The 12,289-nt window shown below is 34.8% G+C and overlaps 1 protein-coding gene across 1 annotated transcript; it reads right to left on the bottom strand.

Moving 5' to 3' along the window:
• Nucleotides 1-900: 900 nt before the first annotated feature.
• LOC107773178 (1-aminocyclopropane-1-carboxylate synthase 3-like) lies at nucleotides 901-3,311 on the bottom strand. The gene is made up of 4 exons (XM_075229752.1): nucleotides 3,011-3,311; nucleotides 2,724-2,855; nucleotides 2,229-2,389; nucleotides 901-2,104 (listed from the first exon to the last, which is right to left on the bottom strand). The coding sequence occupies exons 1-4, from the start codon at nucleotides 3,155-3,157 to the stop codon at nucleotides 1,135-1,137; spliced, it is 1,410 nt and encodes a 469-aa protein (XP_075085853.1). The 5' UTR covers nucleotides 3,158-3,311; the 3' UTR covers nucleotides 901-1,134.
• Between the last annotated feature and the right edge of the window lie 8,978 nt (nucleotides 3,312-12,289).

Raw genomic sequence — 12,289 nt, 5'->3', positions numbered from 1 at the left:
CGTAATTCATACCGATTGTGAAGAAACATTCGGCAGCAAATGGATGGTCGCATAAATTTGTCTGCACCTGATCATACTCAAGATTCAGAACCAGAAAAAGTAAGAAGTCAAATGTATTTAACCTATCGTTTTCCTATACCTTTAACTCTCATTGCAAAGTCCCAGATAGAGAATTGCGCCTTAATTTGTAAACCTACCCCTTCCCCCCGCCCCCAGGATAAGACAAGACACACGTTATAAGAGAATGGAATAGATGTGATGTTGTTAAGAAAATTAAGTTTGATCTAACTTAATGCAGAAAACTAGCTCATATACGAGAGTCATTCAAAATCGGATAAAAATATAACAATTCACTTAACAAATATATATATATATATATATATATATATATATATATATATATATATATAATGCCCTGTGAGTCAATCGAAATCCATTAATGACTTAATTCATAGTTCGATTTTTTTTTTGTGTGAAATCGATTTTAACCTTGTATATACTATGTAAATTTTCAACTAATAGGATTCAAATGAACTTCTTTGCGCACCATAGCTCGACTAATTGAACCCAAGAAGATCTTCTGATTTTTCTCTCTTCCATCCTATTGCATACTAGAAAAGGTCGGTTGAGGAATAATATATTTTAATAAAATAAGGAAGTTGGCCAACATCCAACGTCCAACTTGGGCATGATATGACATGTTGCGTTGCCGTTCATTTCGCCGCTGCCATGTAGGTGTCGATCTTTCCCATTAAATTTTTTATTCACCCGTAACCAATAATCATAGGTATAATAACCGAACTCTAAAATAAATAATGGATCAAATAAACATATGCAGTGTTTTACTATCATATGGGACCATCATCATGTGATGGAAATGATGAACAAATTTGTTGAACAATTCAAGAAGATTCACACATGTATATGTATTCGATATTCAAGATGTATACAAATAATGATAGACCACTTCACATCCATCACATGGACCGAGTGCTTCCTCTATACACTAAAAATACAAAAAACAAAAAGAATTTTGATACAAAAAGAAAAACAAAAGGATTTTGGGAAACTCAACATCTAAAATATTGATGAGTTAAAAAAAATTAATCCGGACAAAGGAATGTTCACACTGAACTATCGTTCTCTGTCATTAAACGATAGTCGAAAACCCCACTTGGAGAATAACTTCTTCTTTGTATTTGTACTCGTATTCTGGTTAGTCTGATTACTATGAGCATCGGTACTGATAGCAGAGGAGTTAACAAAATTTTTGATACGTTGAATTGCAAGATTCAACGTATCTTCTGACATGTTAGCGAAACATGCACGAAACCACCCTGGTTCTGTACAATGGCATGACGATCCAGGCGAAATATTGAGTCCAACTTCATAAACTATTTTTTTCCATAGCTCAATTTCTGCCTCAAAAGTATTGGAACTTAGTAAATGTCTCATATCTACCCAACAAAATAAACCAGCATTGCTCTCAAGGCAACTAATTCCTGCACTTTGAAGACCTCGTACCATCATTGCATGGCGTTTCTTGAGTCTCTTTTGATTTTCAGATATGTATTTGTTCGTGAATTTCTTGTCAGATAACATGGCTGATAAAAGGTACTGAGTTTGTGAGGAAATTAACCCGAAACTGGACATTTTAGTAGCTGCAGATACAACAACGTCATCGTTGGAGTAAATTGCACCAACACGAAAACCGGGAAGGCCAAGATCTTTGGAAAGACTATAGACAATGTGAACTCGATCCCAAACATCAGTGTACATGTAGTTCTTTTCGATTAATACTTCCATAACACTAACGAAATTCGGCGAGTAAAAAACTGTTCCTGAATAGATTTCGTCACTAATGAGATGGATACCTTTTGTATCGACGAAGCTGAGAAGTAATTCGAGTTCATTTCGTGTTAATGTTGTGCCCAATGGGTTCGAGGGGTTCGTTACTAGTACTCCTTTTACTCTAAGGTTACGACTTTTGGCTTCTTTGTATGCTTCTTCTAGAGCTGATTCTGTAATTCTGAAGCCATTTGAACTTGTACATTGTATTGGCACTATCTCAGCCCCAGTTCTCCATTTGAGATCTCTATCAAATCTGCTTATAACAATGCAAAAATTATAAGTAACGAATCAATTTGTGGTTTAAAGATAAGTGCATTACAACTAATTATTTGTTACGACAAGTTAAAATATACTGATGGTGTAAATTAAATACTTACCCAGGATAGTATGGGGTGGGAAGGAGAAAAGCATCGCCGCGGTCGGCGAGGCAAAACATGAGCGTCTCATTTGCGGAAGTTGCGCCGGCGGTGAGGACAAGCTTGTTTGAATCAAAGGTGACTTTGTTCCCTCTAATTTCAGCCATGAATTGAACCAATGCCTGCATTAAAAGTGACCTTAAAATGTGAGATTATTATCCTTATAATTTCATAGCCACTCTAATTAAGTGAGAATATTCTTAATATAAGTAATGTGATGAATTTTTGTACTATCGACGTATTTTAATACTCCTATGTAGTATTGGATAATCTATCTAGTATTACTTTTTCTTTTTTTGTTTTAAACTAGGGAATATGTATACGCTACTCTTCGGGGTAAACTCCGCTCTAGTGTAATACTGTTACTAACGCTTTTTATGGACAATTAATTGTATTCTTTTGTATTATTAGTATATATAAGTTAAATAAACTCATATATATGAAGACGATACTTACATTTTTGAAAGCGGGAAGGCCGTGGTAATCTTGAAATAGAGCAAGTTCTCTAAATATGGACTCTCCATTTCTCTTAAACCCAGCTGCGTCTGGGTTTTGACCAAGCCAAGACTCTAATAAATCAAAAGAAAGCTGCAAAACAGAAAATAAATAACGGTAAATACAGGGTCAATATCGGAAAAAAAAAAGTCTAATCGTAATTAAATCCGACAATAAGAAATGGGAAGCTGCAAATACAAATTAAATAGCAGAATATATAGGAAATATGGTTAGTGTTATCTAATTACCTGATTCTCTGCAAGTCCCATTTGTATTATTCCTTTTGGATTCTGATTTTCATCGTATGGATTCTTCTCGTACTCTTGCCATCCTAGGAAATATGAAGAGTCTTGTCCATGCGAATTACACGTGGCTTTTTCTGATAAAAGCTTCATCTTTTCTGTTGTTTGGAAAATTAATGACTTTCTCTAATTTAAGGTGGTAATATGAACTTGGAAAATTGTTTTTTGAGAGAAAGAAGAAAGAAGAAGGATTTAGAAAGATTGTAAGTGAAATGAAATGAGATAGATAGTTTGTTGCTATTTGCTGGCATATACTCGTCTATATATAGGAAATTGTAGCAATCATGAAAGACAAGTCAGCATATGACTTTGAAGTTCTTTTCTCTTTCTTTTTTTGTTGTTTTTTTGTTTTTCAAACAAGAAAATAATTAACTCACTGGTGTTGCCGAGATGTGTTGCTAATTTTACGCGTTTTTGCACCCATTAAATTGGATTGTTTCACTTATATTTAGCAGTTTGGAGACAATTATAGTTTTAATTGTACCGTGTTATCTAAGCGTATGAAAACAAAGTGGCAAGTGGCACTCACTTTGGCTCTTGGGAGTTGGGACTATTACTAACGTCACCATCTATAATTTTTAGAAGATAACATGTACTTTTTGCTACAAAGAAAAATAATCTTTTATGATTGTAATTATCTTATAAAGTTTTTTTGTTTTATTTATGATCTCATTAGAATGATTATATAATTAAAGAATATTTATAAGGTGAACTTTGGAGCAACAGTAAAGTTCTTATTATGTGACCTATAAGTTATGAGTTTGAACAGCGGAAGCAGCCACTAATGATTGCATTAGAGTAGGCTGTCTACATTACACCCCTTAAGGTGCGACCCTTTTTCGAACTCAGGGGCAGCCCTTCCCTAAAGCAGATAAAGCAACTGTTTTAGGTACCACATTTGTAGGGGCTCCATTTTTTTGTTATACCTAGGCTATATATAATTTTAAAAAAAAGATATGTGAAGTAAAAAAGTTTGATTTCTTTCTTTAACAAATATAAAGAAGAAGGATTTTGCAACTGCTATGATTTCTGCTAAGAAAATCGCATTTAAAATAAATATCGAACCTGAATTTCATAAACGTGTGAATATATAGGAAAAAATAATTTGATGAGAATGTTGATAATGAAATCTCAAAATCTCTCGAAAAGTCATTTAGAATTGATTATTTTTTATACCTAGTAGACAAGACTATTTGTTTTACTTCAAAATAGATTTAAACGATTCGAAGCATATGAAAATATTTTTGATTTTCTATTTAGTGGTATAAAGCTGAGATCACTACATGATAAATTTTAAAAAAAATATTGCATTAATCTTGAATGTTCCTTACTTTATAGTAATAGATTTATTTTCTGAATTAAAAGTGTTAAGGAAAAAAGGACAATTAGAAGATAACAATTTAATTAATATACTCAATCAAACAAAAAGATTTGATTCTTACCTATATTTTATTTATTTTTTTGGAAAATTCCTAAAAAAATTGCAGTCGCTACCCTTTGGATGCGCACTGGGTAAACTGCTCACTGTGCAATAGCTCGCAAACTACACAAAAAAATGTATACTGCACTAGGCAAGCCCGATGAGACGAGCTCTGACTGATGTGGCTGCTGGTGAGGGGAATGGATCCCAGGTTTCCCATGTAGAAAACCACTCACCCAACCCTTACGGGCTCCAAATGCCTGTAGTGCTTATAGAATAATGTTAATAACTCATGTCATCGTTGCTTAAGTGAATGTTTTTTTTTTCAAAATTAAAACTGATAAATCTTACCTAAGATCAACAATGTTTCAAAAGAGGTTAAATGGATTAGATATATTGTCAATTGAGAAAAACTTATTAGGAGAAATTGCTAATAAGAAAATTACTAATAACTTTGCATATAAAAAAAGCTAGAACAATAGACTTCATTAAAAAAAAGTTAAGGCCCTTTATAAAGTTTGACTTTATGTCACAAAATTCGTCAGGCCGTTCTTGTCCGAACTTTGCATGAATGTAAGATGTTTTTGTGTACTGGACTGCCTTTTTGAGCGAAACAATCGATTTTTCCTGCAAATGATATTATTTATTCTCTATATTGTAGAAATGTTGTTTTTTTAATGTTTAAGGAAAATAATAGTAGTAGTATATGTCACTGTGAGTTTGTTGGCTGTTGCTTACCTGAATTTCACATCGACAGGCAGATCCTCATGACAACAATGGAAGAAAGTAAAAACAAGCCCATCCATAACTGGTCCATTTGCTCCCTTCCCATTGGCCCGCCAGTTACTGTGTGTCGGCCACTCAATTTCTCTCTCAGGTTGGCCAATAAAGCCCAATTCTCATTTTCTGAATTCTCTATTGTTCTTCGACATGGTGCTTAGGGGTTGTTTGGTTGCAACTTGCTAGGATGAGATGAATAAGATAGCTCATGGGTTGAGATATCTTATGCGATTAGCTATCTTACTTTTATATGGGATAACTAATTTTATCATTTAAGTATAAGAAAGTTTTCGATGCTAATTATACCCATAACTAAACTAGGGATAAAATAATCTCAAATTTTATCCCGCAATTGTTATCCCTGATCCCAACAATCAAACGGCTCCTTAGTGTCTCATATTAATTAACAAAAGAAATGAGTTATTGTCTCTTTAAGTAATTTTGGATAATTATCGTTAAGTTGGATCCGAGGTTAATTTCATTATCAAAAGTTAATTAGAGCCGAATTTATTCTAATTCTCAGTTTATCTAATATTAGGCCCTCATGTTATCTATTCATGATATTCTAGATGCATGTCAGTTGTACATGCTATTTATGTCTCACATTTGTTGACAAAATGAGCTATTATTTCCTTATATATAATTTTAGATAATATTCACCTCATAAATTAATTTCTAAAATTGAGTTAAGCCGAAAACACATTTTCGTAGAACATAATAACATTTTCATAGTCTTTGTTTATGAACCTAAGAATATTCCTATAAGAATTTAGGTGTTGAACTGTTGAAGTCAATGTCGGCCCTCAAAGAGTTGGTACTGTGCAATGCGCGGTCGAGTAAGAGAAACAAAATTCTTACACGAGACACATAGCAGTTTTGAATTCCTACATAACTTCAATTTGGACTGCGCTTTGAACACATCTAGCGCATTTACATTGTCACTGCTTAATGCGTTTCAACCCTAATTCATATTCAATAATCACGTTTCTGTCGACTGCTTTATACTTCAGTTTATTTATTGAACTTTTGCTTGATGGGTCCTAAAATTAGATTGGACAATTAAATTAGTGGGCCGGTAGGGTCGAGGCTAATTCAAGATTTGAATTTAATGGCTTCGACTTTTAAGATTTTTAGTAATAAACTCATTCAACTTTTACAACAACAACATACCCAGTATTATCCCATACCGTGGGGTTTGAGGATGGTAGTGTATACGCAGACATTGTCACTACCCTGTGAGGATAGAGATAGTGTTTCCAATAGATATACTATTTAATATACTTTTAGCATATATTCACACATATATATCTATGCTCTTTGTCGAAAAAGTTCAAATAAATACATAGGGTAGGGTTCATTAATGTTAAAGAAGGTTAAGAAAAGGTTACCAAATCAGGAAAGTGAATAAACACAAGAAGTTATTGTCCTCCTATTGCATTTGCCAAACCAATCAACTCAGCCGGTAGTATTAGCCAACTGTTTTGGTTAAGAATGTCCTAGTCACAATTTGGTGTTTGATTACAAAAAGTAAAGATCAAAGGACTGATGATCTCTATTTATTACGTTTTAAAATATTACTAATTAATATGGTTAGTTGAAAATTTATTCTTACTAAGGATAGCAGGTAAAGTGCGCTCCTAGATTTGGAGAGTTTTCCTTCTGTTTCTCGTCTTATAAATGACAAGTTTGAAAATATAGAAATTAGGGACAGCTCATGACCCATGGCCTACCTATGTCTGACTCTGTTCTTTATGTTTCTCAATGCTAACTTGTAACTAGTGTTTACGCTCCACCAATAAAATTAATATTATATATATATATATATATATATATGCTAACTTATGAATATTTTTTACGCTTTATCAATAAAATTAATATATATATATATATATATATATATATATATATATATATAATGGTCCCCACACATGGTCTTATGACTATGCGGTAATGCAGAGACTGTGTTTTTGGTAAACAGTCACCCATGCATGGCCACTGCGATCCTTTTTGTGAGGAGGCATCCCTTCTTCCTAAATTACGGGACTATTTTGCCAAGTTACTTAGAAAAAATTGTCTCGTGCCCTGTATTTGTATTTTCTACCTACACACCTGTTTCAATTTTGGGTATATGTAGCTTCTTGTATGTTCAAACTCGTTTGAGCTTTTCCTCGGAGAATGATATGAATTACTTTAGTATCACAGCGCCCGGTATTCGAATATTGGCTCGAAACATTTTATCTACCCCTTGTTATCTTGAAAAAGCAGGGACACCTTATCTAAAAATTTAGTTTTAAAGAAATTATACTTTAATTATTTAAATTTATTACGTATTCAACAGGCCTCCTCACATGTGAATTTTATTTTATTTATTTATTTCATGGGCAAATATGTAGAAATATATTTATCTGAAAGATTAAACTGTTACAGAGAGCATACTTTTAATTACTTATTTAATACTGCTCAACGTTGAGGCAAACATGGTCGCACAAATTGTGGGTCTCGATTGATTGATTTAACCTTTGTTTTTTGATTAAGGACAAAAACATGAAACACAACACTTGTAACGACCTGACCGGTCGTTTTGCGAATTAGCGTCCCGTTCGGTGGCTTAAGGTATCGAGCAACTTAGTATTATGTGTTGTGACTTGCGTGTGTAGTCGAGTTCGATTTTCAGATGATTCAGGGTCAATTTGGAAGAAGGATTCTTATTTCAGAAGCTTAAGCAGTAGAGTTGACCGGAGTTTTGACTTTTGTGTAGATGACTCCAAAATGGCGTTTCTATGATTCCAATAGTTCCGTGGGGTGATTTTGGTCTTAGGAGCATGTCCGGATGTTGATTTGGAGGTCTGTAGGTCATTTAAGCGTTAATTGACGAAATTAGGAAAGTTGAAGTTTAGGAAGGTTATGAGGTTTGACCGAGAATTGACTTAGTTGATATCGGGCTTGGATTGTGATTCCGAGAGTTGGAGTAGCTCCGTTATGTCAATTGGAACTTGCATGCAAAATTTGACGTCATTCCCGGTTGATTTGATATGTTTCGACACGAGTTTTGGAAGTTGAAAGATTTTAAAGTTCATAAGTTCGATTCGAGGTGCAATTCGTAATTTTGATATTGTTTGATGTGATTTGAGGCCTTGAGTAGGTCCGCGTTATGTTATAGAACTTGTTGGTATTCTTGAACGGGGTCCCGGGGGCCCCGGGTGTGTTTCGGACGAGTTTCAGATCATTTTCATGTTTTGGGACAAGTCTAGTTCTGGTGCTTCGCACCTGTGACATTTTAGAGCGCTGGTGCGGCTCTGCTTCTGCATGAGCCTAGTCGCTTCTGTGATCATAGTGGCATGGGAGGGATCTCTCTTTTGCGGAGATTGGCATGCAGGTGAAATGACCGCTTTTGCGGCCCAGCGATCGCATATGCGAAGTTGTTCGCTCCTACGGTTCTTTTGGCGCTTCTGCGATGTCGCTGGTGCGGCTGTATTTTCGCAGATGCGGATCTTGGCCTGGAAATGCGAGGCCGCAGGTGCGGCTTTTCCATTCGCAAATGCGAATGGCGCTGAGCAGAACACATATATGTCGAGGGTTTGATATTTTTAATATATTTTGAGTTATAGACCTCGGTTTTGGGAGATCTTTTGTGGGTGTTTCAAGCAACTCATTGGGGGAAGTGTTCTCTACCCGAATCTTGTTATATCTCATGAATCCATTGCTATTTTCATCATTTAATTAGTGAATTAAGTTGGAATTTGGGAAAAGTTTGTAAAATCTTTCAAAAATATAAAATGAAGATTTGGAGGTTGAATTGTTGTCGGAATTTATTAATTTTGGTATGGTTTAACTCGTATCGGAATGGGTGTTCGGATTTTGTAAATTTTATTGAATTCCGAGGTGCGGGCCCGGGCTTTGACTTTTGGGTTGACTTTTTAGTTTTAATTAAATTTCGAAACCTTATTATCCGGAATTATTTGTTATGAGTTTTATTTATGAATTGAAGTTATTTTGGTTAGATTTGAGCCGTCCGGAAGTTGTTTCATGCGAGAAGGTCATTTTAGAGTAATAGTCTAGCTTCTTTGAGGTAAGTATCTTGCCTAACTTTGTGTGGGAGAACTACCTCTTAGGATTTGAGTCATTTGTACTAATTGTGTCATGTGAAGGCCGTGTACGCGAGGTGACGAGTACGTGTTCGGATTTATTTGTGAAAATTTGATCGTTTAGGGCTCTTAGGTTCTTATGTCCATTAAATATGAAGTTGTTTTGTCATGTTAAATCCCCATTACTAAATTCACCCCTACATGTCTTAATTGAAATTAATTGCTTCATGTTCTACCCTTATTGCCAATTAAAATCTTATGTGCCTTAACTGAAGTTGTTGCCCCTTTTTATTGTCATGCTATCCTTTCCGTAATTGCTTAACCTTTATTGAAATCATTATTATCTCTTCTGTAATTGCTTATCCTTAATTGAAGTTTGTTATCCCTTTCATTGTTGACGTATTCTTATTTAGGGTCATTGATTCATGCTATCTCTCTTGTTGTCGAATTGCACTTTCATGGAATCATTGTCACATATTACCTCTCCCTTGTTGAATTATTCTTGTTGAGACTATTATTTCCCTGTTGTGTCTTTCTCTGTGAGTTCGCTCTTCCGTTTCTTTGTGTCATGAAGTTCTTGTGTTGATTTACTTGCCGTATTCTTATGTTATTGTTGTTGTTGATGTTGCATTCAGTGTTATTGAGCCGAGGGCTATACGTGGTTGTGATATTAAAATTATTTTGAGAAAATATTGTGGCATGTGGACACATATTATGAAAGTCATTTATTTGAGTTGTTATGTTTTTGGCATACATGTTTTGTTGAGAAAATTATTATGTGTTTGCACGAGGTTTCTGCCATGCGGTTGTTATTGCGTTGCACGAGGTTTCTGCCATGCGGTTGTTATTGCGTTGCACGAGGTTTCTGTCGTGCGGTTGTTATTATGTTGCACGAGGTTTCTGTCGTGCGGTTGTTATTGTGTTGCACGAGGTTTATGCCGTGCGGTTGTTATTATGTTACACGAGGTTTCTGTCGTGCTGTTGTTATTATTGATACGCATGCGGTGGTATAAGGTCTAAGTATTGAAATGCATGCGGTGAGATAAGGTGGGCTTGAAACGCGTTGCTAGTAGGGGAACTACTAGAGGCCATATGGTGTGATAAGTTGGGCTAAAACGCAGGATGCTATTTCGGGAAAAATAATTTTCAAAACTAAATATAAAGTCTCCTGCGGTGATATGAGGAAAGTTGTGATTCATTTTACAATTTGAGACTAAGAGGCGGTACGTTGGGAGGGCTCTTATTGTCATTTACCCTTTTCTGTGCACTTGTATTTGATTGTAATTTTCCTTAGCATACTACTAATTATTTTCCTCCGTGATGCACTTTTTGCCCAGTTCTATGTAGCAAATCTTGTTGTGCTGGTAGTTGCTTCAAACTTCATTGCTGCTTTTATTATACTGTACATTTCGTGGTGATTGTTTATTATATGCTATTCATTGTCTATGCTCCTATTTATTGACTGGAATGGTAGTAGAACACTTGCACAAGCATACACATAGTTAAATCACCCATATCGGCTTCAAAAGGTGAATCCTGACTTCATTAACCATTATATGTATTCTTGTCTTCTTGCCTTCTGTGTGAGGATTGTTCTATTGGCATGTCAATCATCCGTGCAGTTATGAGTTGTAATGTGGGCACAAGATGCCAAGTGATTAGAGTTCATGAATTGGAACCCGTGAGCTGTGATTATGAGATTCGGTACCTCGTGGAAATGCCTGAACAGATCTGGTGTGAATGCGGTTGTTCTTATTGAGTTGTTGCTGGTTTTTCCCTTTATTTGTTTTCCCCGGGTTTAGACTGTGATCAGTTACTTTACAACATTATTACATGACTGCGTCCTGCTGAATATTGATTTTACTAGTGTATAATTGCAAGTATTATTTTGTATTCCTTATCCTGCTTAGCTTTATGTTAATATTGTTTTCTCTGTTAGTTCATCTACACACTTGTTAAGGTTGTTTAGTCCGGTAGGTGTCTTGACTGTCCCTCGTCATTACTCCATCGAGGTTAGTCTTGATACTTATTGGATACCACTGTGGTGTACTTATACTACTCTTCTGCACATTTTTGTGCAGATCCAGATGCCACGGTTGTTGTTTATTATTAGCTGGCTGGTCGAGCTGTGGAGACTCAACGTAAACCTGCCGTCGCATTCACAGGCCTCGGAGTCACCTTCTGATATTTTTATTATACTGTTTAATTCCATTCCGAACAGTTGCATTTAGGAATTTTCTAGCAAACCCAGTAGAGCTTATGACTTGTACTACCGGTTTTGAGAATTGTAAGTTATGTATAAAGATTTCTATTTCATATTTATCATTGATGGTTGAATTCTTCTATTAATTTAGTAAGTGTGAGGCTTACCTAGTCTTAGAGACTAGGTGCCGTCACGATATCCTACGGAGGAAAATTGGGGTCGTGACAACACTTAACAAGGCGCTAAATGTACGTCCTAAGATTACATATTTTAAGGGTCGTTTGGTAGGATATATTAGGGCATCTCCAACGCCAACTGTATTTGCTATAATGCAGGTGGTTTTTGCAGTAATTGGTTTCCAAAGCTGCTGCATTTTTGGCTGCAAAATGGGGGATGAATAGTGTCACTTCAAATTTGGAGTGACACTATTCATCTCCTCCATTACTATTTCTTATTACTTTATTATTATTTTTATTATTTAACTCTTTAAATTTATCTCTTCTTATATTTTTATTATTTAACTCTTTTAATTTATCTCTTTATATATACATAATTATATTTATGTAATATCTTTATAATATTAATTTTACATCTTAACTTTGGCGTATAATTTTGATAATTAATTTTCATGCATTTATTATTTTTATGTAAAATTGTAAGTTAATTTTATTATAAATTATAATTGTACAAAACATATATAATTATCTCAAAAAATAAAATGGTGCAAATATAAAATA

The sequence above is a fragment of the Nicotiana tabacum genome, chromosome 14 (assembly GCF_000715075.1).
Source record: "Nicotiana tabacum cultivar K326 chromosome 14, ASM71507v2, whole genome shotgun sequence".
Classification (NCBI taxonomy): domain Eukaryota; kingdom Viridiplantae; phylum Streptophyta; class Magnoliopsida; order Solanales; family Solanaceae; genus Nicotiana; species Nicotiana tabacum.
Note: the sequence above shows the minus strand (reverse complement) of the source record. Positions and strands in the feature narration are given on the sequence as shown.